Here is a 27812-nt window from a genome sequence, read left to right as displayed (position 1 = left end):
TTCTATGGGATATCCTAATGAAGGTGTCCTATTTATTTATGTATTTTTTTTTTTTAACTGAAAAACCATGAAGCATGGTTTTGTATAACCAGAGCCGCCGAGAGACAAGGCGTGCACCATGTTAGTGTTGTCGCCAGTCCTCCCTCCCATTATGCTAATTTTTCTCTATGCACAATACTTTAATTTGAGCCGAGCCCATAGTTTTCGATTAGGCAGACATACCCACTCTGCGGCCTAGTGAAGAGTGTATTGTACTGAATATTTCTTTTTTTCATTGATAAAAATGTTTGAAGCGTACATTTCCGCGGTTTTTACTTAGATATTCTTAATAAAAGAGAATCATGGATGTTCCTAAATTGTATTTTAAGATTACATTTTCTATTCAAATTTCGCAAAAAAAAAAAAAAAAACTTTTGGCACCATTATTTAAATTATTCATTTATAGTTAGTTTTAATTTTTTAACACAACGAAGTTTCCCTTTTTCTTCGTTAATTCCATCGCTAAAATGAAATTGGCGGCCTCACTTCTGAAAAACAGCGGGGAAGGGTGGGGGACTGCCCTCAAGAGTACGTAAAAAAAGCATTATTAATACATCAATTTCTTGTTGAATGAGTTTAAATATTTTTTTCTTTCCAAAATTCAAAAATGTCATGTTCTAAAGAAAAAACTTTCCGGAAAAATATCCCTCCCCCCTGTGGGCACCCCTGCACCTGTCTAAGTTGACCGCTGTTTTCAGGCAAGGAATTAGCCCTTAACACATAAATCAACCTTTGTAAGTTGACCACCTGTTTAAGTTGATCACTAAAGTAGTGCACCGCAAGTGGTCAACTTACACAGGTTTCACTGTATTTAAAAATGAGCATAAATACCTCAAAAATGAACACTTGTTGATTTGAGTATTTGAATGTTTCTAATTTGAATACCACATAGTCGGAGCCATTTTGACTCTGCGATATGTTCAAATGTGAGTGCTTTTTCGTCATTTTCGAAATTGTTGTTTTTAGAGTATTAGCTACATCAACATGAAAATAATTGACACATAAGCTAAAGATTTGAAATAGTGCTCAAAAAATGTTCTATTTGTCCTGTCCTGTTCAGAAGGCAGGAAGAAAGATGCATCACTTCTCTAACCTTTGAAAGCAAGACAATTGCTTTCGAACAGGCTTCACAGGAACTGCAAGACATTGCTCTAAAAGGTTTTTAACATCAAGAATATTTATTTGATACTGATATTATTGACGAACATTTTACTGCCTCATTGGGCTGGATCGGTTTAAATGGATCCACAGATTGATGTGCCGATGCAGGTGAAACAGTGCAAGAGAACAGGGGCTTATCGAGAAATTTTTCTAAGGGGAATCAAGTTTCAAGGCCGGTACTTCCTCAAAGGTTGATTACGCACACCCGCATATGGTAGGAGCACTCTTTCCCAAAAATGAGATCAAAACCTTTCAAATTATTCCCCCCCCGCCATAATATAATAAGCTTTCAGTGGCGCCGTCTGCACCATGTGTAGATCAAATTCCCTTACATTTATTGCCATCAAGTTGTATTTCTCTAGGAAGACACGCTGGTAACGTTACCGTAAACTTTGAATATATGACACAGCTATAAAATAGCTGAGAAAAGTGTACACTCACGATATGTGGTTTGAGGTGGAAGAGTGCTCTGAAAAAAAAAAAAACTTAAGCTCATTAGAGATGACTGTTCTTTTGAAAAATTAACCAGAAAACTCAAAATGGCAATAGCCCAGTAAACGAACCCAGTCAATCCTTTGAATTATGGCGCGATGAGAAAAAATAATTTAACAGAACAAAGCAAAAAAGAAAGGTTAACATTGATCCCATGTACTATTTTTTCGGATCTAAAAAGTTGAATTTTAATGATAATCATAACAAAATTCTCGCCACAGGGAGACCTGTGAACTGAACCTTTGACCCTTCCCTGAATCCGCCTTTAAAAGAGAAAGAAACAAAGTTAAGTCAAACAGAAAGTGAAGCCCGAAGTGAAATTGGCATTTATTTTCAGTTTTAGCAATTAATAACAGAATTTTTCAAAAAATACTAAGCACTTTTCATAACGCACTGAAAAGGACAAAATAACCTTTCTGGCTCAGAAAGTACAATTTAAGGTTAAGCAGTCCTGTAGTTTTCGAAAATTCCAAAAAAAATGACACCACAAACGAAGAAAAGTGAGACTCAAGTCATGAAGAGAATTTCTTATCATTATCTGGCTTTCAATCATAACTTTGAGTGTTCAAACATGCACATTTTTCTTATTTGGAAAGTTTGGTTTGAAATGACTAGAACCGCACTTTTCTTCGTTTGTGGTGTCATTTTCTTGGAATTTTCGAAAACGACAGGAATGCTTAAATTGTTCTATCTGACCCAGAAAGTTTTATTTTGTCCTTTCGGGTGCGTTATGAAAAGCGCTTAGTATTTTTTAAAAAATTCGATTATTTAATTCCTTTTAGTGTAAATGTATTTCAGAAAGAGAATAATTTTACCATCAGGAAACCTTATGTTTTCATTTAAATGCTCGGTACTTAAAGGGAAAAAACTATACAACGTGTCTAAAACTTTAAGCAGTTGGCACTAACATTTTATCCTTGCTCCTCTCTAAGATTTATGCTTGAAAATTTCATCCTTGCGTTAGAGAAGCCTTGATTCAAAATTTTCATTATGATTGCTTTTAACATTACTGTTGCAAGGCAACAAAATTTGTAACAATGGGTTTTATATTTAAACATTTAATGGGGAAATTACATGAATTTTGCTATTTTCCATCCTAACCCAAATAATAATTTAATTTCAGAATTTTAGTTTTTCACCGTTAAGTTGTATTTTAAGATTAACAGGGTTCATACTCAATTCGGATGAAAAAATTCCATGACTTTTTCATGACTTCATAAAAATTTTCGTGACCTTGCTACACGAAGAGAATAGTACTAATTAATGTCAAACTTGCCAATTTTTCGGAAATGGGTATCAGAAAAACTTTTACATGAGTGCCATTACCTCATTGGAGCACTTACTTGTGACGGAAAAATATCAGTGCATATTACTGAAAGTAATAAATTATTCTTATTTCTCTTCATCACATAAATTCAAGTAAAATAAAAATATAATGAATGGGATAAAAATCAAATAAGTTTAAAATAATAAATTTACTTCATAAAAACATTGACCTTTGATGTCAATGGTGCATCTAATCACTTATATAACTGGACAGCAAATTCGTTCATTAAAGCGAAGCTACTTTTTACAGTAAATTCATTTTTCCAAACCAGATATTTCAGCTGGCTAAAAGGATGAGTTTTGCGAGCTATATATTGGGCACTACTGTTTTAGAGTATTAGAATTCCCCTATTTCTATGTTCTATTGCCTGACTAAAGTCTTCATTTTAAAACCTTCAACATATAAAGATAAATTCTGATAAATTTAATAATGAACTTTTTACAAGTGGTTGAAACGAACTCGGATGCAATTGAATTACACTTCTTGAGGGGGCATGGCAAAATCAAGAAAGTGCGAGTCCACTACTACAGAATATAAAATATAAGAAGCACTGAAAATAATGGTGGGTTCAAAATTAGTAATGCCCCAGTAGTAAAATCACATCACAAAAAAAGGTGAGGGGCTGTTACAGAAGCGGATGAAATTGGATTCCGAAACTCGGATTTGTTTTTGAGATCCTTCAATTTATATGCAATATTACTAAATCACTCAATATTTCTAGCGCTCTTTCAGCAATTGTTGCTTTCTTACTACTCAAGACATTTTTCCATGACTTGAAATAAATTTCCATGACTTTTATGAAAATATTAATTTTTCATGACTTTTCCAGGTCTGAAATTTGTTTATATTTTTTCCATGACTTTCCAGGATTTCCATGACCCGTACAAACCCTGGATTAAATAAAATCATTTAGTGAAATCCAGAAGTCTCTAAGTGATCTAGTTGCTGAAATATAAGCAAAACCAGTCCTCAGATTACTTCGTGACAATCAGGCCAAGTATAATAAAAGTGCTTAAAAAGCAAATGGAAAAGCACCGCCTGAACCAGAAAAGGTAGAGCGCGGAGACGCTATATATATCATGAAAGAGCAGAATATAGGGGGCTCCGCCCTATGCTCGTTTCGCTCACCAACGCCCATTCACCACTTAGGGTGGCTCACTGCCGCCTTACGGCAGTGGATGACAATTAATGATTTTAATGCTTTTACCCTTGGATATCCGGTATCATAAGGTTTAGAAGGGTGAGAAATGGCGGAATGGCTTCACCTGGATGTCCTGTATTCAACTGTACCAGTATTGACCTGGTAGACACTCACAGTCCGAAGGGGATAGGGTTGCAGGACACACAGACAGACACATGCAAGTTTTAATATTATACATATTGGATATAGACAGCACAAGTTTTCTTATCAATGCATTTTTTTTTATTTATCTATTAAAAATAACACACACCTATTTTGATTACAAAGCTAGGACACATGTTTTGTGTCTGATACAGACAACTCAAATTTATTTTTCATGCAGTACAAAATTTTTTCCTAAAATACTTTCAAAACATCTTTTTTTTACAATCATATACAATGATATGCAGTAACGACCAATTAATAATTGGACTTGATAAGAAATTCATCAAAATCACAGGTCATATATATATTAATCACAGCTTCTTTTCATCTCCACTTATACATATAGCATCAGCATTGAGCTTTGTTACTAACTGGAGAGGTATCTGTTATGGAACGAACATTTGTTATGGAATGTTTATAGAACGAAGGGAAACGTGAAATTAAATCTCAAAAATTTTAACCTGGTAATAATTAATTGTGCTGAATATGATTGTTTGAAACTTTGTTACAACCACTTGAGCATATTTTACATGCCATCAAGGCATGTAAAGATGTCATGGCGTTCAGATATAAATTCCAGTAAGTTATATAGCTCAGTGAGCGTCCAGAGATTTCCAAAGAAAGGAGAAGCAAAACTCTAACCTCAATTATCACATCAAAATTTTCAAAATTGTGCTAAATGTTGTAATGATTTTTGCCTTTTTATTTACATATTCACAAATGAAATTAGCATAAAATAAGGATTAATAATTGACATTCCATATTATATTCTAAAAGACATTAGAACCTCATCATAACCCACCGCATCAAATGGAATGTCGAACTACATAGTAAGCGAGGTCTTTTTTTTTTTTTTTTTGAATTCATAGTCAACATGGTAATGGGTACTAACCACTCTCCGTCAGTTTGTCAAAGAAATAAATAGCCACCAATTACAACGAAAACATAGCATTTTATCAAGACAATTAAGTGATGCAATGACGAGAACTTTTTGTTTTTCTTGAATAAACAATAAAGTATATTTCAGCACGTACGTAACGCTATTTTTACATTCACTAAATTTGAAATTCCTTCCTCCCCCCACCCCCAAACAGTCACTAAAATTCATTTAAAATAGTGATTATGTACATATACATATGGCACAAAATAAAAGTAGCTGTACATTTATAAATTTAAAAATGCCCAAGCACACATCACATTTTTTAACAAAATATGACAATGCTGCATAATTTGTAAAAGCCAAAAAGGAACAAACGTAAATTTCACGTCTAAACACCAAACACAACTCCTTTAGTAAAACATGAAAATAATAAAATAGTAGCAAAAAATTAAGAAACAGATAAATGAATTTTCGTCGAAAATGAAACTATTTTGTGTAAGTTGATAACCAATTTGCGAGTATTTCCAAAGCTGCTCATTAATAAGAATTTAAAAAAAAAAGAGCTAGAAAAAAGGTTTTGGGGAACTTAATTCGGGTAAAGGGGATTCACCAAAGGAAAGGTGATTTAAAACCAATTAACGTTACATTTACATCATTTTCACAGTAAAAAAAAAATATTTCGGGAGACAGCGTCCCCCCCCCCTCCAACTACAGCATTGAGTATAAATTAAAAATAACTTCTTAAAGCTAATCTCTCCCATAAAAGCATAAAAAGTAAAGTAAAACTTCGAATATATTTTTTTTTAAACCAAAAGCTGCAAAAATAGTCTGTATAATTAATTTGACATTGTGCAAAATCGACACGACACATTTGATTCCTATGTGCAAAACTTTACGATATCACACCAGACGCACTGTCAGAGTCAGAGTCACCAGATTTACCCCTCCAGTTTTCAGACAACCTGAAAATATGAAAAGAAAAATTAGGTTTCTACCATCTATCGAAACGAGCTTTCCAAAAAGCAGATAATCGTAACAAAACTGGTAAAATTTTGATAAGAATTCGTTTTTAAATTTGGACACAGGGGGGGGGGGAGGGGGAGAAGGGACACCTGTTGGCCCGGGCCCGAACCTGAACGGGTCCCCATATTTTTTTAATGAGAGGTGCAATATAGAGGTAAACAATATGGAGGGGGGCCCGTAAAAGTCATTTGTGACGGGGCTCAAAATATCTGTGCACGCCCCTGACCACAAGACAATGATAACTCATCAAATTTCTCAAGATTTCTAATTAATTGGGAATCCTATGTTTCGAAAACAGTAGAATTCCAATCAACTGAATTTTTGATTAACCGAATCTTTTTCAGAACTACAGAAAAATATGCAAGTTTTTAAGAAAAATTTGATTACAAACCTAGAGTAAGAGCAGCGCGAACATTATTAGGAGGATGAGTCACCATCTCATAGTGCAGTTCAGTCATTGGCTTCTAATGTTCTTACGTTAAAAAAAACATGTTAATGTTCTTAACATGTTTTGTTTTTTAAATTGCAAAAGCACTTGATATCACTCTTAACATGTAAAAGTTTGGTCTTTTACACATGTTGAAGTTAAAAGCTATTAAAATAATTTTTTCTCCTAATGTTGGCACACATACAGCAATTGAAAATGAATGAATTATAATCCAGCTATCCGAGTTTTCGATTATCCAAATGAAGTCCTGCCCCAATTGATTCGGATAACTGGAGTTCTACTGCATACTATATTTTGCAGTTAATTATGAAAAAAAGAGAGTCATATGCAAATATGAGTATTTTCACTTTCATTTACTTGTATATTTTTCCAACAAAGAAAAAAAAGTTTAAAAGATCAAATTGTAAGAGAATATAAAGAAAAACAAAAACAAAATAGGCTTAAGGAAATAGGGTAATTAGCTTGCCCTCCCCCCCCCTCTCAGTTAGAAAAATGGCCTAAAACTGCGGGGGGGGGGGGAGATACAAACTGTTAAGAACACAAAATCGCTTATATGTGTGCCTAAATGTTACACCCCTTCCGCTTAGTGATCTCAAGTTTTTCTTATGATCCTTGTGAAAGCTAGGCGCTCGATGCACCTTGATTTTCATGTCTCACCTTTATCGTTTTGGGCAGCTGAAAGCTCAAAAACCGAGAAGCATTAGCACAAGTCTGCTTCAGAAATTTGAATATTTGAAAGACTGATCAGCTGAGTAAATCTTTTTACATTCGCTCTTTTTATTAGGCAATTGAAAATTCTGAAACCTAGAAAATTTTGTACACATACCTGCTTCAGAGACTTGAATATTTGAAAGACTTTTCAGCCGAGTAATAGTTTCCTATATAAAACCTGTAATTTATGGAAACTGAAAAGTTTGAAAGAGAGTCCACAAATCCTTGCATCAGGAGATTCTACTAGAATTGCTAGAACAAGTAGTATTTTTTAAATATCGGGTTTGCTTCCTTGGCTTGCAGCATTGGTGTTGTGTAGTCTTAAAGTCCTAAACTGCAGCTTAGTGACACGTCCGCCATCTTGGGGCTAAGTACCACTTTTTCCCTACGTCTGCTATGATGAAGTAGCGTGTTTTGCTTCTTAATTGTGGTGCTTCTTGACTATGGATTAACATGGAATTAATAAGAAACCACAATCAAGAAACAAAACACGTTACTTCACCATAGCAGATGTAAAAGAAAGCATCGTTTGTTTAGCCCCAAGATGGCGGACGTAACTGTACCTATTCCACGATTCAGGATTTTAGTGCAGTCGAGTCGGAAAGGACACACTCGATTTAATTTTCATTTTACGCAAGCGTTCTCCCCCTTTTTCATTCCATTATCTTACGCTCGTACTTCGTAAACGTCCCTCTACCTTTTTTTTTCCAAGACTACACTACTGTTTTTCAGAACTGAAAGTTATTAAACTGGGCAATTCTTATTTGTATACTAATCTCCAAAACAACTTACTGTCTGGTCACGTTTGCCATGGGATTGGCAAGCGGCCAGTTAAAAAAAAGATTCCATCTGAATGGGATAGAAAAGAAAAACATTGAGACGCGTGATTCTTGCATTTCATTGTGACTCTGCTTAATTTCGAGGCTAACACAAACCTGTAACGCCAGCTGACATCCCTGCAAAACAATAGATACGTCCGTTTCCGCTTGTGAACCGGATGTCCGCCTTCCCATCTCATCGATAGTTATACAATACACTAATAAAAGTATTTACGATAAAAAGTTGGTTTTTTCTTTTGACACAACCTTTTTTTTTAGAGATTTAAAATTAAGGGAATGAATATTTTGTTAATAAGAACTTCTTATTATTTGTTAATTTAACCCTCAATCATGAGCAAATTTAAATATTGCATACCTTGAAGAAAGAACTTAAATTTAAACTCTTACTTGGATAAAATTTTGGTTTTCTTTCTCAGACAAAAAATTTTGCTGATACAACGCTTGCTAAAACGACGTAAAAACTCTCCTTCTCTTTTTTTTCGTACGCTCACCTTCTTGGAAACTTTTGAAGAGAAAAATCTTCATTATAAATCTCAAACTAAGTCAACGCGTTTTTGACGTGCATTAAATACACATTTATTAAGGTTAAGAGCAAAGAAAAACAAAATTATTAAAAGAGCGCTTTTGTTGGATTTTTTTTTCTTTTTCGTGTGAGAGCGCGTACGGGACCTAGTGGACAAAATGAAGCCTGTCAAACAAATTTTCTTTTTAATCAATATTGCCTGAAGGGGGTTTTGCTCATTAATCACTCGGTGTAAGTAAAAATGGCGGAAATGAAGTAAGGATTTTCTTGCTATAGCACCATGTTGCAAATTTGGGGAGGATAGTAAAACACAGATGGTACTTTAAAACAATCTTTCTTCTTTCATAGGTAACGTTGTCGACAGTAAAAGCTCGCCATTTTGCAAAACCAGAGATCTCGATATAAAATACAGAAATTTCACAGTAATTAAGTCAGACTTGGAAACATCGATTTTAAATCGGCAAAGGTGAAATAATTTTAAGCGCGGCGGCAATCAAAAAGAGTGCAAAACACACGCGTGTAACATGTGAATGAATTTGCTAGTTGCAAGTGTAGATATTTAGGGTCAACATTTTGAGCTATCGTCGATAAGATGTGACTGCAGAAGAACCGTCCGAAGAAAGCAGTTGTTTTCACTAGTTTTTTAAAAACCTTTTAACTAACAACCTTGGTTTCGGATAGTTTAAGACCTGCTCTATAAACATAATAGTTTGAGTTTTTTTTTTTTTTTTTTTTTTTTTAACATTTCTTCTTGCTTGCCAAAATATGTTAACTTCCCCGTTTTGGGCAACTTAACCCTCTTTAAGCATCATAAAAATAGGATTTAAACATAATTATCATCAGAATTTAAGAGCATCAAAATTTGAATTTAAATAACATGAAATAGGCTTTGTCTTACGAAAATTTATAAGCATAGTGATTTCAGTTTTAATAAATCAGGATTAATGAGCAATACTTACGCAACTATGTCTGCATGTTTGCGAGATTTCTTCTTCTTGGGATAAGTTTTAGGAGGAGGCATCATATTGACAGCCTGAAATGAAAATGGCGAAATAAAATAGAGTAAAATAACTGGAGCCTCTGCTACCAGTAGCGTAACTATGAGGTCTAGCGCCCCTGGCGAACTCAAGAAATTGCGCCCCTCCTCCCCAGGGTCGCCCACATGGGAAGTCACTGGAGGTAACCTACCATTTTTTTTCCTTTTTGGAACATTTTGATTTGTTGATTCGACAAATAAGAGGCAGCACTGTATTTTTTTTCTTATTTTCTTTTTTAGAATTGTTTTAAATGATGCTCAATGTTCCTTCTCAGTTGATGTTATGTATGGGTCTCTAGCTCTTTTTCTTGCGAAATTTTTTTTTTTTCATTTTTTAAAACATTTGTCAAATTCTATGATCCAAAAAAAAAAAACTTATTTTTTTTTTTTTTTTTAATCAGTTGAAATGCCGCCCCCTGGTTGCTGGCCTCTGGCGAGAGCCACTCCTGCCAACCCCTAGTTACGTTACTGTCTGCTGTTTTACTTGCTCAAACTATAAGTGTTCACAAAGTTCGCTTTCATTCAAGTAAAATTTCAACCCTCTACAACTCTTTGCGTTTTGGCCTGATGCTTTTGAATTAATATGGATCGTAAATTCTGCGCGAAGAACGGTAGATTCTTCCCATGTCGGGGATTGAGTTCTGGTTGTCTGAGCGAAACACAGAAGCTCTACTACACTACTAAGAGAAATTAAAAATCCAGTGCGTGGTTACATAGAGTTTCGATGAAAATTTGCTGAGTTGCACTTATGATATATTGAGTAATATTTTCGTTAGACATAGACACTTGGAGTCTGTAAGTTTTAGTTGCGTTAATTTGTATGCCAATAAAAAAAGCGTGACGCAAATTCAGCTTGCGGAAGCAACTTATAGATGTAGTAGTTACTTTAAATGCATATAAGTTAATCTTAAACACAGTGAAACCTCGATTTTACGTCCTTAGAATCTACGTTTTCCCGCATTTCACGTTTTTCCATTAGGTCTTAATTTTTACATATACAAGTAATGTTAATTTAACGCTTGTAATTTTGAAGTTCCCGCATTTTCGGTTCCCCTGGGAAGTTAAAAAATAAATCTAAAATAAACATTATGTGTCATTTGTGCTTTCTTAAAGATGATCTACATTGTTGAAAGTTAATCTATGAAAACAGAAATGCTAATGCTCCACGCGTAGCAGTTCTAAATGGATTTTTCGTCCGCCAATGAAGATGAACAAGAAGCGAAAGCACAGCCCGCGCCTTGTTTCAATATTGCATTAATAAAGAGCTTACAAATAATGAAAGAATATTTTCTTTCTCATAAAGACCAAGAAAAAAACTTGCAAAGTAATTCAAACAAGGAAGATACTGCATTTGCTTTGAACTCAATAACTAAAAAATAATCTCTATTACGGGCTATTTGCCACCTAAACTCCCGGAATTGCAACTAAATTATGTTATTTTGGTAACATAGATATTATGCCGCTTGAAAAAGTCATCTTTGTTACCTTTATTTTTTTCCTATCTGATTTTTTGCTTTCTATGTAAAGTGAAACCCAGATTTTATGTTTCTTAAAGAACTGGGTTAAAAAAACATAAAATACGGGGGAAACGCGAAATACGGGAAATACATAGCAACAAAATTGATGATGGTAACCGATGAAAAATCGTTCAATGAGGGGAAAACGTAGATTCGGGTGACGTAAAATCGGGGTTTCAGTGTATTGCCCCTATTTTACGAGTTTTTAACCCAGTTTCTTGAGAAACGAAAAAACGGGGTTTCACTGTACATTTTTAAAGTGTCAAGCAGCTGACCCAAACTCTCAAGTATCCTGTTTAGCAGGGACAAACTATACACAGTTAAAAATTCAGGAAGATTTTCTGGTAATTGTTACTGTAAAATCGCCGACGCATCGCTGATTTTTACGGTAATTTATACCGGAGAAATAAGCGATCCCAGCGCTAATTGGTTGCTGCGGCCTACCGAGGATACCGTAAAATTTTACAGTAACATTTGATTTTTACGGTAATAGTTACTGGCAACATGGATGCCAGTAACAATTACCGTAAATTTTCCGGAAATTTTTTAACAGTGTACTCTTAACAGGTAGCAGGCTGCTACTGAATATGCTTATAATATCGAACAAACCTTTCTCAAAAGACAAATGAAGTTAATTAATAAAACAAACAAAACTAAGTACAACTTTCAAACTGAAACGTACACATGAAAACGTACGATTTCATAGCAACACTTAAAGGATTAACTTTCTAGAAGAAATTCAATCATGAAACTTAAAGAACAAAGATAAGGAGGAGAAAACGTAAATAGAAGAAAGAAATAAAGAAAGAAAACGGATACAAAGAATAAATATAGCACGGTGAAGAAAAAAAGTATAAGAATTGATTAGGTCTAATGTATTTGGGCTGTGAAGGCTTGCTCAACCAGATAACTACCGGCCCCTTAACAACAAGCTGAACCATTTTTTATTTCTGTTCTTGACAGCTTGGTTTCGAGTCCATCAATCTCTGTCCAGAAGATTCAGTTCCCAATTATTGCTGCGGTTGCACGTTTTCAGTTATTGTTGAGCGTCTGTTTATTGTTTTGGAAGATATGCTCAATTTTGGTAGATTATTTTGTAGGGCTCGACCGATGGCATTTTTTCGCCGATGAGCCGATGCCGATTGTTCAAAGATGGCCGATGGCCGATTGTTTTCCTCCAAACGGCCGATTGCCGATGGCCGATGGCCGATGCCTTTGGCCGATAGCAAAAAAAAAAAAAAAAAAACAGAAATAAATTGATAAGATTGTCAGGGATTTAAAGGATCATTGATTCATTTCACTTTACTTCCTTTCTACGAATAAGGAATTGTAATCATAAAAAAAAAAATCAGATTTCGACCTAAATTTCTATTTTACGATCACTCAATTTATACTTCAAAAGTTTTTCGGCACATCTGTACATACATATGTCCCTAAAAACATATAGATAACCGAAATATAAATTTTGAACGCCTCCTCAGTTAATTATCGAATATTCTCTTGTGATGCCTTCATGCGCGTAAACTTGCGTCACTCAAAAACGTTATGAAATAGTAAGTTGAAAACTCATACGTACGTAGTATGATCTAAAAGTCGAGGACAAGTTGTATAAAACCTTACCCCGAATAGTTCACATTACCGAAGCACATCTATCTACAAAATAGTCACCTTGAACGACTATGCACTTCTGCCAACGTTCGTATAGCTTTTAGAAGCACTCCTGGAAGACATTTTTCGCAACCTTCTGTAAGGCCTCTTGCGCTGCTGCTTTAACTTTATCGTGGGGAAGAAGGCGACTATCATGTCGAGGATGCACGGTTCGATTGGTCAATACTCTGATATGACAAACAAATAACATAACGTTTCGTCGGACTTTGCTCCGTGTGACTTTTACCTGTTCCCAGCAAAAAGACATTTGGATGGACGCCGCTTTCTTCCGTCAGGAAAAGATAAAGCTGCATCATAGAAGGTAGCGAAAAATGGCTTCCAGGAGTGTTTCCAAAAGTTATATGAACACTGGCAGAAGTACATAGTCCCTCAAGGTGACCTTCTGAAGGTGGATGTGCTTCGGTAATGTGAATTATTCTGGGTAAGATTTTATACAGCTTGTCCCCGAACTTTTGGATCGTACTACGTACAATCTGTATAGGGTGTAGTTATGCTTCTCCTTTTTTGACTGCTGTATGACGAAAGAGAAAGAACAACACAAAAAAAAAAAAAAAAAAAAAAAAAAAATATATATATATATATATATATATATATATATATATATATATAAAAAAAGGGAAGAAAAACAAAGAGACTGTTTAATAACGAATTGCTTTTTTTTATTGAACATATAACTATGATTTCAGTAATATTGTAATAATGTATGGATTTAGGTATATTAAACATAGTTAAAAAACATTAAATTATGTTGTTAAAAGAATAAAACTATGAAACGGTCAACAAATTACACAATTAAAGTGGAAAGATGGACATAGACATTTTTAGTCATCAAATTAAACAAAAAAGTAACAGATAAATTACAATATTAAATCAAAATAGGAATATTTTTATACTTATTTAAATTTTATGAATAGAAAAGTTGGCATTTTTCATAAAAGCTATAACAGTGACATAAATTTTGTTGAAAAAAGAAATAGCCATGCAAAGAGCGAGGTTCTTAAAACGCAGCTACAATAAACAAACTCAATATTTACACCAAGTCAATAATTGAATACATATACTATTTGATCTGATGTTTGCACACATAATATTGAACAATTTGATTGTTTAATCTTTTATGAAGCTTTACAAACAAATTAAAATTAAAATTTTCAATTTAACAATAATCTTATGAAATTTAAAAAATTGCATAATAGAAAATCCTTGAAACTTTTCTATAAGAAACGAAAATAACTTACGATGCAAAAAAGATGGCGCATTACGAAATATAGGTGAAACAAGTATGAGAAATATCAAAATGACATTTCTTGACCAAAATAAATAATCGCTAAATATTTAAGAAATGCTTGAAACGACGAGGTAGGGTTAGGGGGGTCACCCTCTGATTTTGGAGTAAATCACACTTCGGCCAAAACCTCGGCCTCATTTTTTTAGTACAGAACCGCTACCACCAACGCCTGGGAAGAGTTTCTGAATCTACTTCAGCACTTCCGAAAAAAAAAATCAAAAGTCCCTTTGATTTCCGAATTATATCACCATTCAAAACGTCTTTAATCAGTTTCTTACATTAATGCCCTAAATTCTTTCTAAACCATAGATAAAGTTTGAAAAAAAAAATCTCCAATTTTATGAATGGTGTTAGTTTTAAACAACTCAGAAGTACAACTAGAGTTTAATTTCAGAAATTGTGCGAGTGGGAGGAGGGGCACGCAAGTGTTCTCGAAAATTCAAAAAATAGTCGTAAAAATAGAATTTAAAATAATCATAAACATTGACGAAAAAAACCCTTTCAAAACTTGCACCCGAATTTGTTTTGACGTGCAGTGGCGGATTTAAAATATAGCAAATGTTGCAATTGCGCGAGAGGTCCCATAACCATAGGGGCACCGTAGGAGTTACAAAAATGCCTATGATAAATATTTTACAACTTCTGTGATAGAGAAATAGGGCCCCAAAATGTATTTCGACGGGCACCAAACTTGTAACTCCGCCGAAGAGAAACAGAAAAGGCTGCATTACTGTGATTCATATTACAAATATCAAAAAATTAAAAATTACCGTCGGTTCAACGGGAATTTAATAAAGTGACAAAAAAAACCGGTTTCGCCATCTCATATTTGTTTCCATAGTCTCCAATTCGGCAATATATCACCAAATGATGTGTAAGTCTGAGACGCTATATTGGTTTTTCATTGAAATAAGTAATTAATAGCCACAAAAATGAGTAAACAGGCTTTTCAGAACACCCGATCGAAAACAAAAAGGGGAAGTGCACAACTGGAACGTACGCAGACCCCACATACGAAATTTTAACCTTCTACAGATTATTCTTTTTGAGTTATGACTTATGAGAGATACATATGTACATCCTGCTGCAATAAACAACGCAATAATAAACTTGTTTGGTACCTGATTAATTTTATATAAAAACAATAACTCCCTTTACTTTGTATTAAAAAAGTAAAACAGCAAAGGTCCTATTTTTTTTTCAAAAACATCGGCCAATTCCATCGGCTTTTCGATGTTTTTTAAGGCTGATGGGCCGATGTTTCCCGCAAGTTATCATCGGCCGCCGATGCCGATGCCGATGGCTAAATTGTTGAACCATCGGCGCCGATGCATCGGTCGAGTCCTATTATTTTGTAATACAAATATTTACAAGCAGTCAATACGGTACCAGTGAGAGCAATAGTTTAGAGGTAAGATTGAATTTCCCACTATTCCATTTTCCCCCCTTACTAGAATGTTTTGGACCTCAACTTGTACGAAGCCGCCACTGATTTAGCTTACTATTTTGATCTGAACTCATATGCGTAGTTATCGAATAAAATGTGAAAACGATAAGAAAAAAAGAGGAGTGTTAAAAAGACGAATAAAGAGAGAAAATGATTTTAATCGATGCTTTTTATTTTTGATTTTTTTCAAAACCTGCTTGACAGTTGCAATTCCTACTTCAGAGTATAAGAGCAAACTGTTCTAAACAAAATGCTAGGTATGCACCACGCTATTTTCACTATAACATACATACATGTTGAATTTCCTCAGCAATTAACAGATGAGTGCAAAATAAAGCCCTTTGCGATTTAAAAACACAGTAAAACCTAACTTAGAATTTAGAAAATGACTCAGATATAGAAAAGGTGAATAGGAAAAAGCGCAGTTTTCAATGAAAAACATAAAAATCCAAGAAAGTAGGCAACAACATCAATAACTGCTAATCTTGACTAAATTAATTTAACATCACTCTTAAATTTTAAATTGAAGCCGTAAAGGAATAATTAATGATAGAATAAAACAAACTACGAAGCAAATTAATAAAAATATTTAGCGAACTTTTGCAGAAGGTTCACTGCTTAACTACTTTTTCCTTAATTATTCCATAAGACCTTACCTTATCCTTCCCCATTCCTATGAGCCTCCAGGACGAAGGCTCCCAACAGCTCAGCAAACTGAAAGGCAAGATGTTCAACTCAAGCATCCAACGATGGATGGTAGCACCACTATATCTCCACCTCTACTTTCTGGGCATAGTACTAAAGGGGCGGGGGTTAATCTTCAGAATTCTGCAGTAAGCGTTAACGACCTACTGAAGGACTTTCGGAACAATGGAAACTGACTAGTGAGTACTCCGCATATATTTTCGGTGGAAATTTTGCGACGCCGGGGTTCCTCCGATTCCGCGCTCAATTAAGTGACCCGAAAGCTGCATTTTACCTATTATCATATTGTACTACATTGAAGTCCCGTTACAACGAATATCAATATAACGAATAGGACCCGACCGGTGAATCGGCGCTGATGGTTCAACAATTTAGCCACCGGCATCGGCGGCCGATGCTAACTTGCAGGAAACATCGGCCAATCGGCCTTAAAAAACATCGAAAACCTGATGGAATTCGCCGATATTTTCGGGGGAAAAAAAAGGACCTTCGCTGTTTTGCTTTTTAATGCAAAGTAACGGGAGTTATTGTTTTCATATAAGATTTTTTACTTAAATTTCAATATGAATTTCTATTTTAGTCGCCCCTGAAAGAATTTTTAATACTGCATTCAGGTACAAGCAAGTTTATTATTGCGTTGTTTTTTGCGGCTGGATGTACGTATCTCTCATAAGTCCTAACTCAAAAATAGTTAGCTGTAGAAGATTAAAATTTCGTATATGGGGTCTGCATACGTTCCAGTTGTGCACTTCACTTTTTGTTTTCGATCGCGTGTTCTGAAAAGCCTGTTTACTCATTTTTTGTGGCTATTAATTGCTCATTTCAATGCAAAACTAATATAGCGTCTCAGACTGACGATCATTTGGTGATATATTACCGAATTGGAGACCATGGAAACAAAAATCAGATGGCGAAATCGGTTTTTGTGACAGTTTGTTAGATTCCCGTTGAACCGACGGTAGTTTTTTAATTTTTCGATATTTGTAATATGAATCACAGTAATGCAGTCTTTTCTCTATCGCTCAGGCGAAGTTTGAGGCCGGTCGAAATACATTTTGGGGCCCTCTTTCTCTATCACGGAACTTGTAAAACATTTATCATAAGCATTTTTGTAACTCCTACGGGCCCCTATAGTTATGGAATTTCTCGCGCAATTACAACATTTGCGATAGTTTAAATTCGACAACGCACGTCAAAACAAAGTGGGGTGCAAGTTTTAAAAGGGTTTTTCTGCTCAATGTTTATGATTATTTTCAACACTATTTTTACCACTATTTTTTTTTTATTTCCGAGAACACTTTCGTTCCTCCCACCCATCCCACTAATTCTAAAATTAAACTCTAGTTGTTCTTCCGAGTTGTTTATAACTAACACCATTCATAAAATTAGAGATTTTTCTTTTCTGTATCGCTTCTGCTGAGCGACAAGTTTGAGACCCGTCAAAATACATTTTGGGGATCTATTTCTCTATCACAGAAGTTGTAAAACATTTATCATAAGAACCATTTTTGTAACTCCTAAAGTGCCCCTATGGTTACGGGGCCTCTCGTGCAATTGCAAGATTTGCTATATTTTAAATCTGCCACTGCACGTCAAATCAAACTCCGGTGCAAGTTTTAAAAGGGGTTTTCTGATCAATGTTTATGATTATTAATGCAAAAAATAGTCTATTTTTTACGACTATTTTTTGTACTTCCGAGAACACTTGAGTGCCCCTCCTCCCACTCCCTCAATTTCTGAAATTAAACTCTAGTTATACTTCTGAGTTGTTTAAAACTAACACGATTCATAGAATTAGAGATTTATTTTCAAGCTTTATCTATTGTTAAGAAAGAATTTAGAGTATTAATGTAAGAAATTGATTTAAAAATGTTTTGGATGATGACATAATCCGGAAATCAAAGATACTTTCGAATTTTTTCTTCAGAAGTGCTGAAGTAGATTCAGAAAACCTTCCGAGTCGTTGGTGGTAGCTGTTCTGTAATGAAAAATTAAAGCCGAAGTTTAATGTTGCGAGTAACTCCAAAATCAGAGAGTGATCGCCCCCCACCCCCTTCCCTCGTCGTTTCAAGCATTTCCTAAATATTTAGTGATTTTTTTTTATTTTGCTGAAGAAATGTCATTTTGCGTTGTATTTCTCATACTTACCAACATTTTGTAATGAGCCATCTTTCTTTGCATCGTTTATAGCGATCGATTTTTTCTATTGTAAGTAACTATTTTTATGTATTTTTATAAAATCAATGAATAACAGTTATTTTTGTTTTCGTCATATTTTCAACAATATGTTACAGAAAAGTTTCAAGGATTTTCTATTATACATTTTTTAAATTTCAGAAAACTATTGCTAAATTGAAACAGTTAATTTGAACTTGTTTATAGTGCTTCATGAAAGATTAAACAATCAAATTGTTTAATATTATGTTTGCAAATATCAGATCAAGTAGTACATGTATTAAGTTATTATTTACTTGGTATAAATATCGAGTTTGTTTATTGTAGCTGCGTTTTAAGAACCTCGCTCTTTTCGTGGCTATTTCTTTTTTCATCAAAAAAGTTATGTCACGAGTTATAACTTTTATATGAATAATGCAAACATTTCTATTCATAAATTTTAAACAAGTATAAAAATACTCCTATTATAGTTTAATATTGTAATTTATCTGTTGCCCTTTTTGTTTAATTTGATGACTAAAAAATGTCTACGTGCAATCTTTCCACTTTTATTGTGTAATTTATTGATGGTTTCATTGTTTTTTTTTAATTCTTAAATTTGTTTTGAATGATTAAACAACATAGTTTAACAATTTTTTAACAATGTATAGTGTACCTATTTTTTTTTTTTTTTTTGTGATTACAATTCCCTATTCGTAGAAAGGAAGTAAAGGGAAATGAAAAATAATTCTTGAAATCCCTAACAATCTTAGCAATTTATTTCCGCTTGATTTTCTTTCTTTCTTTTTTTTTTTTTTTTTTTTTTGCCATGGGTCATCGGCCGTTTGGGGAAAAACAATCGACCATCGACCATCTTTTAACAATCGGCATCGGCCCATCGGCCAAAAAATGCCATCGGTCGAGCCCAAAGGACAAAATATCCATTTCAACGAAATAAATTTTCCGTCCCGATTTAGTTTATGTTACGTTGCTTGAATTCCATTATAACGACAGTCCCGCTACTACAAACCAGATTTGTGGTCCCTTGAACTTCGTTGTAAAGACTTTCACTACAGATTAACGAACTTTCCTATCCGGGGTTTTCACACACAGAATTCTCCATATTCTTTAACAAAGATCTCCAAATTAGAAAGCCAATGAAAGTCTATGAAAAACTTAGAATGCAGGATCATGCGAGCAGCTTTTTTAGGGGGGAGGGAGGGGGGAGATTTTGACCCAGGTCGCTTTATTGGTTGCATTGCTTTGCTCCTCTGACATTTTGAGGCGAAAATCTATTTAACTCATATTTTGAATTTTTCGCCACGTTTTTCGAAGGTAATAATATTCCTGTTAAAAGAATGAATATTTTTCAGTACTGTCATTCTCAAATATTGAGGTTAAATGATGCAAAGTAACTTCAAAACTAAATAATGGGCAAAAACTGCACAAGTTCATTTCACAATTGGTGAAAAAATGGTTGGTCAAAACCACGAAAACAAGAACAGTTGGCAATTAAGCTTGCTACTGTGATTGTTCAACCACATCGCGAAAATAATATTTATCAATCTAATCATTTCTATTATATTGTAGTTAAGAAAGTATATAAAAGTTAGTGAAATGAAAAAAAGGAAGTGCAATTAGGAGCAGAAATTGAAAAGTGGTTTACAATGAACACGGATTAAATGCAATCCATCCACCAGAAAACAAGATTTTAGAACAATCCTGGTGAGTTGCATAAAAAATGGCACGCAAAAACCCACTGCACAGCTTTTCCGTTGTGTCACTTGTGTCGAGCGACATGAATGATTACCTCACAATCGTTGGAAACACTTAAAAACAAAGAGTTAATAAAATCCTAAACAAGCAAAAATAGATGAAAGCAGCCATTGTCAACAACGGCGTAAAACATCCAAAGCGAAAGAAAGATTGCCGCGAAGAATAAAGAGCAAAGATAAAGGGGACGGAACAAGAAGTTTCTAAAAAACTCGAAGAACGGAGAGAAAGGCTACTGGGTGGGGTGGGCGTTGATTAGTCTAGCTATGTTCGGACTGCGAAGACCAGATAACTACCAGCCCCCTAAAACAGCGAATCGAAGAAGCGCAGTACTGTTTTTGCGGCCGACAGATTGTTCAGTCATCATTAATCTCTGTCTAGACCTTCCACCTTCTAATGATCATTGCGCCTTTTCTTCGCGCCTGTTTTTTTTTTTTTTTTTTTCATCCTTCAGCTTTTTTTTCCTATCCGTCCCAAGAGTTTTCTTCATCGAAGAAAGACGCATGAAAAATTCATTAGCATCCTCGATGCTTCGAATCCACGAGAGGTCTTCTCTCATTTGCATCTCTTCTGCCACCCGCCTCTTTGCAACCAATACTTTTGATTTTGTTTGCTTAGCTACTGTCTTATTCTATTCCTTATTTTATCCCCCACCCATCAATCCCCCTCCCCCCAAACCCTCCTTTTTTTTACTCTTAACAGTTATCTATGCTTGGAGTAAGCATTCCCCCCCCCCCCAATCTCCTTTCTTTTTCATTCCATCGGCACTTATCGGATTCGCTTTAACTAATGAGTCGGCGTTTCGACTTCGATTGCCGATGGAGTAGAATAGCGAACGAACGTGAATTAAAGTTGGAGCGACAACGCTGATTTATCGCCCAATCGTTCTGGAGCTCGTGTTCCTGAAGCCAGTCCGGGCTATTCTGTCCCGGATTCCGATGGAAAGAAGGCGATATTCTTCGATTTAAAATTTAAATGTTTTGAAAGGGTTCTTTAGTTGCCAGAAACGAGGCGTCCATAATCGATTTATCGATAAATCAAAACAACTCTATGAGCATGGAGAGAATGCTTGTGACAAACTATTGCACAACTTACTGCATTGTTAAAACTTTTGAATTTGGTAAAGGATAAATCGAAACTGCTATAAATTTTTGAAAACAATGCAGCCAGGTCATAGTAGTTTGTTTAAAAGAATGGAATTTTACACTCAAATTAATTGGGCAATACTTTAAAGATGAAATTTTAACGATATATTACGCATTCTCCTAAGATGCATTAGAATTTGTAGCACATATATTCGTTTGGGAAAGAAGCCTTGTAACATAAAACAACAGAATTTTTTACGTTTCGTTAATAAGCAGGGGATAAATAACTAAAGTTGAAAATGAAGTTTCCGACAACTTGCACAGCAATTTGAAACTATATCTTACCTATCTTAGTTTGTGAAACTATAGATGGAATAAAAAAATTATTCCTACATTTTATTCTTGGACAGTTTGAGAGTTGATTTAGAACCAAAACCAATTACAGAACAGATTTTTTTGCATTTGACCGAGAACGAAAGCAACATCTTATCAAGTATCTTGGCTTTGGACAGCTATTTCAAGGTTTAAGGGAAGACCTTTTCATCAGTGTAAAAATTATCGTCATAATAGCTAAGATGTGTGTGAACGTCACGTCCATCCACCAAGCTGCTGTTTTTGCACTGAGCAACGGATTCGCTGTAACCATGAAATAGATATTTGCTGAGTGTTTTGAACTTATATATATTTACTCGACGATTTGTGCTTGACTTACGTTCATAATTCTTTTTAGTCAAATTTGTTCCTAAACAACATCGAGTGCCAACTTTCATGTACTTACACGGTCTTGTATGTTGTCCGCAGAGCCCCAACTTTTCATCCGAGTGATGGCTCGTCCCCCAGAGGAAAACATGGATCCTTTTTTCATTTTACTGTTCAAAGATCCCATCCTCATAAAACCTGGTTCCTTATCACATTTACCATCTGGAAATAAAGTGGTAACATAAAAAAATATTAAATTACGATTTTAGACAACAAAACCAGAGGACTTTTCTTTAATGCCTCACTAACTATAATAGAATTGTTCTATAGAACGAGAGGATTGTAGAGCAGTATTTTTTTTGGGAAAGTACGCTATCCAAGAGAAGATCCTACAATGCCTCAGAGACCCTTTTCAAAATTAACCGTCGTTAAAAAAAAAGAAGAAAAGAAAAAATATGCCAAGAAAACCACGGTCTCAAAATACACTATTCGCAAAATTAGGGAGGTTCCCTTACTGCATAACCAGCGAAAGTGGTACTTTTAATGGCAGCTGAATTAAAGATAGTACTAAAACAGAAAAGCGCTTCAAAAAGCTACGGAGAAGGCGTCAAATGAGGGTACTTTATAAAAAGCTATAGACGCTTCAAAATTGCATATGGATGCATGAAAAAAAAAAAAAAAGAGGTCGCTGCATTTAGTCAAATAAGCTACTTTCATATAGTATGTGAACTTTTGGCATACAAAAAACAAAAAACAAAAGGTTTTTTTTTTTTTTTGAAGAATTATATGTTTTATGAATATAAATGATTTATGAATTAGTGGTTCACTTTGACTGCAATTTTAACATAATAAGATAATAGTGTTATAGAGGGGTTAATCGTGGTGTCAGACATTGCTGCAGCGAGGTTCTCCTGTATTACATTTGAATAACAAAATAGTAATAATAATAATAACAAGCAAAGTTCTCAGTAAAAGTGAAGTGAAATAGCAAAGAAAAAATAACTTTATAATGAGAAAAGAAAATTGAGAAAAAGCACTTACTTACGAGTTTACCGCACAAATGAATAGGAAAATTCAGCGATGGAAACAAAGATAGCAAACCTAAAACGAAAAGGAGACAGAGATAGTATAAGCATGAATAGTATGCGTTATAGCTAGCGTAGCATTACTAGATGCAATAAGAATTCAAAATTTAGAGTCATACAGATTTCGAACATACAGCACAAAAATGAAGAAAGGAGAATCAAAAACCATTTTTCAGTGAGATTACAGGCAAAAATAACTGAGCATCCCTTTCAAGTTACAAACATATGACGTTGGAGTTCAGTATCAAATAAAAGAAAGGTTAAGAAGTAGTTATTCTTACATTTGACAAAATGATGAATTCGAATCGGGCATGGTTATAAAACACAATTTTTTCTACTAGGTAGAGTTATAATTTTATTTTGACAACAATGCTTTCCAAAGGGGTTGAATAGAATACACAAAAAGATGGCACTGTTAAGATGAAGATTGGTCTTGAGAGAGTTCGTTTCTTACTGAGGGGTTGGTGGCAGAAGCAGTTAGAGGGGGAATTGTTTTGGTATATAATTGCCTTACCATCGTAGTACGTTACTAAAGAAGAGTTAGTTCATCGTTTACCATTTTCTATTTGAATCTTGTTTACCATGGGCGTTTCTTTCGAGTGTGTTTTATATTTTCCAACAGAATATATCTTGGTACGGTACACTATGCGTAAAAACGGAAAGGTGATTCGTTTGAAGGAACACACGCTGATTTAGAACTTTCTATATGTTTTTTGGAAACAAAGCGACTTTAGACAAGTTTATTCTAAACAAAGAGTTCCAGACCAGAAGTATAATATAATCTGCTTCCAATCAATGTAGTATTCTCCGTCAAATGTGCAAAAACGATGACCAACTAAATAAACATGCCCGCCCTTCCTAAAATCTGATTTCTCCTATTTTGAAATATGGATTCCCTATATGATCAAATGAAACCGTTTAATCCGTCGTCCGTCTGCGAAGGATTACACGATTTACTCATTTTCTTACTGAATGAATAGTAACTTCAGTTTCAATGAATGATCCTGTGCTATATTAATTCTGTATCTCAGAGCCAAACTGACGTAAGTCCAAAAATTGCGATTTTCTGTTTATTAGAGTATTGTATGTGGAACCCTACTCTGCATCCAGCCATGTGAACGTAATTCTAAAAATTAAAAAAAAAATCCTTTGTAATTATTTATCAGTGCTAAAAGAGCGCGTGTCACATCTTCTGCATGCGCCGGACAAACCTTTTAATTGTTTTAATACTTGTTTTTTTAATAGCATACAAAGTTTTGTGCAAAAATATTGAAACAAATGTTAGAAAAACCATCCTTTAAAGTCTTTGAAGGAACAAAAACGCTTGAAAACTAAAAAGAGCAATTTTAGAACAGGTTATCCAGTCTCCTATCAAGTTTTCAAAGCAATTCATTAAATTTATGAAACACATTGATGGAAAAGAAGAATGCTGTTTTTAAAGTTCAACCCTTAAGCAAGAGGAAAAAAGCTAGCAGATAAAACTTTTTCAGTTTACCAAAAGACTGACAGCAACTATCCACTCCTTACTGTTTACCGTACAAAAACATCTCAAACCATTCGTCCTATAAAACAAGAAATAAAAAGGCAACTGGACGTCCAATATCAATCTAAACTGTCCGAACGAAAACTGTCTAAAAAGTGTAACCTCTTTCTCGAACGCGTTTTTTTTTTCTATCCATAGCATGCTAAAAGTGCTAAAGAAATTCGGAACAATTTCTAGCCCCGACCTGATCCAGTGTTATACAGGTCCTTAAATGCCCAGTCGACAGCCGGGGACTTAGGAAGAGAAAAGGGCTCCGGACTAAAAGCGAAGGGACTTGATTCCATCGTCTGTGATGGGGGCTCTTTTTCCAAAAAAGAAGTGAGTGTCGGCAGACCGGAGCAGCACCATCTATCACTCTACTGACAGCTGCTCGGGCGGTAGTTTGCATGTGAATTGGATCTAGGAAGAGCTTTCCATCCCCAAGTATACCTTCATCCACTTCAATGGAGAATCTCAGACATACGACCCGTTTCTTTTTTCTGGTAAGCGCCCATCCTTCGCTTTTATTTATTCATTCTACCTGCAAGCTTCTCTTTTTTTTCCGCCATTTCTTTTCATTTCCTCTCTCACGGGGATGGGATCCTGATTTCTTTTTCCCTTTTTGTTCTCTCCACCCTCTGAAGAGAGGGATGAATTCCTGAGGACATGGCTGTTCGGTAATGGATTGGCTCAGGGATTTCACGAATAGTAGCTAACTACGTGTTTAATCATTCCTTTTTCCGCTGAAGAGGAGGGGGTGGAGTCGTCAGTACCTCCCCCCGTAGAATAAGGAAATGAAGATAATGTTCTTTACTTTTTATATCCACTCAAATCAGAGCAATTTTCTTTTAAAGATTAGTTGATTGAAACATCCGAAGGGTTGGATTTCGAAACCGTTTTGTTTTTTGTAATTGAGCTGCTTTAACTCAAAGGCTAACTAACGTAAGATAATGTTTCAAGCAAATTAAATGTCAAGTATATCTCGGTACCTTGTTCTTTTAGTTATTGTCCGCAACAGTACAAAAGTACAAAAAAATCGTTGATTTTCTTGCCATTTTAGTGCAACTAGTTGAATATATTGGACTCTATCTGAAACCTTCCTAATGTGAGCAACCCAATATTTTGAACACATTTTCATGGTCCTGGCGATTACATTTGTACATTCTCCCGCTATAATGACTCCAACCCCCTCTAATCTGAACAGTTTTGTTCGGTTCCAAGAGTGCTCAGAATAGAGAGAACCTACTGTATTTCTATATTACTTGCCACTTACACATTATCCAGTCAACCATGAATCCCAACAAACTTACAAAAAATTTCAATAGCTGAGACACTTGCGAATTTTTCAACTATAGCCTAACTTTTGAAGCCACAAAATAAGTGCACAAATACTCCAAAATTTAGCGACCCCCTAAATCTCAAAAATCAAAATAAATTACTAAACCTGCAAAAGATATTTTTAAAATTTTTCGGTTATGATTTGCATTTTTGTGGGAGAAAGAGAAAAGTCATCAACCAAACAAGCTCAATACTTCCATTGAAATAGAAAATCATCCATAAACAAAATAAAGCAAGCAATCAAACAGGATTCACACCTAAGCTAATGAGAACTTAAGTATATTTTAGAAATCAACACACTTTATCAATTACTCATTTTGAAAAACCTATTTCCTATTTCCTATTCAGAGTCACAACTGACTTCAACTGTATTTATGTCGAGGACTTCCTACTAAGTGCCTTGCCTCCATTATTTTATATACCGATAGATGGCAGCATCATCACCGGATCGAACAGTTAATGAGAATTTAGAACTAGTCCAAGAGCTAATAGCTACCTGGTGCTAGCACCCCCACAGGTATCGTTTCACTTGGAGGACATTGAGACCACGAGCATATTTAACGTCGCCCACTCCCCTTTAATGACGACGGTGAGTCTTCGACCAGCGAGGATCGAACCCGAGACCCTCCGGCCCCGAGTCCAATGCCTTACCGATCAGGCTACCACGGCCCTTTTTGAAAAACCAATCGAATGGGGACACTCGACTCGCTTCTGAGATTACCGAGATTATCTCGACATTCGGTGACAATTTTTGTTTCGACGAAAATGATCGATTAAATATCACGTAAGTGTCTATTTCTCCAAGTCGAGGTTTTATGCCAATTTCTTCCTGAAGATCTCCAAAATGAAGAGAATTGACCGAATAAATAAATCAGCACGTTTGAAGATCTTTAAAATCGTGCCACGTAACCCCGTTTACGTTTCCCAAAAAATCCCGACATGATTGTCACATAGTAATGGTTTTTCTAGTCACGATAAAATACTTCTTAAACTAAATACACTTCACAATAGTTTGCTTAAGTTGGGTTTTTTTCTTTGAAATTCCGTAGCAAACGCTCACAACCATATGTTGTCCAAATTGACAAATTGACAAATCTCTTTTTTAATGCCTAGTACAAGTTTGTAAACTTGTTGTTATTGCTTAAACCACTCGGGTATTCACTGATACCTGATTTAAAGCAGAGAGGTACGGCTTTCGTTTACAGCGCCTCACCTAGATGGAGACCGATTTAGCTCAGACAGCACGCGATAGATGGAAGCACCATCTATTAACAATTACGATCGAAACCAGAAGCCGAACAACTCCTTGTTCAGCACCCCCAGAGGTATTGAGCTTGGAAGCGTAAGAAAATGCATCAAACACCCAAATAACCTTTTTATGCATTATCCCATAAATAAGTTTCATTAAATAATTAGCACAAATTTGACGACTTTCCAAATCTTTCCAAGAATCTACTTTACTGGAAGTTTCCCAAAACAACCAACTTTAGTATAACGGGTTTATGGCCGACTAGTTTTTTGAACGGTGTTTGTAGTTCGATGCCCATATGGGACACGTTGAAAAGAAAGTTACATCTTTGAAAATACATCTCAGCTTCGTGTTTTCGTTTCTAAACGAATAGGTATATTTAGTTATTTACCAATGCTGCTTCAGTTTTATGGGCAGAAATTGACCTCGATGGGTTTCAAGTTCTTTCTATTGAGAAA

General features: G+C 35.0%; 1 protein-coding gene across 1 annotated transcript in view; it reads right to left on the bottom strand.

Annotated features, from left to right (window-relative positions):
- Window positions 1–4784: 4784 nt before the first annotated feature.
- The window catches only part of LOC129216140 (ankyrin repeat domain-containing protein SOWAHB-like), a 257028-nt gene continuing 234000 nt past the window's right edge, over window positions 4785–27812 (bottom strand). Inside the window, exons 13-16 of the mRNA XM_054850297.1 lie at window positions 23202–23261; window positions 22240–22382; window positions 9748–9821; window positions 4785–6206 (exon numbers count right to left, since the gene is read on the bottom strand). Of these exons, the coding sequence (XP_054706272.1) occupies window positions 6137–6206; window positions 9748–9821; window positions 22240–22382; window positions 23202–23261 (347 nt within the window). The 3' untranslated portion in view covers window positions 4785–6136. The remainder of the gene's footprint in view (window positions 6207–9747; window positions 9822–22239; window positions 22383–23201; window positions 23262–27812) is intronic.

The sequence above is a fragment of the Uloborus diversus genome, chromosome 2 (assembly GCF_026930045.1).
Source record: "Uloborus diversus isolate 005 chromosome 2, Udiv.v.3.1, whole genome shotgun sequence".
NCBI classification, from domain to species: Eukaryota; Metazoa; Arthropoda; class Arachnida; order Araneae; family Uloboridae; genus Uloborus; species Uloborus diversus.
This window is presented reverse-complemented; position numbering and strand designations above follow the sequence as displayed.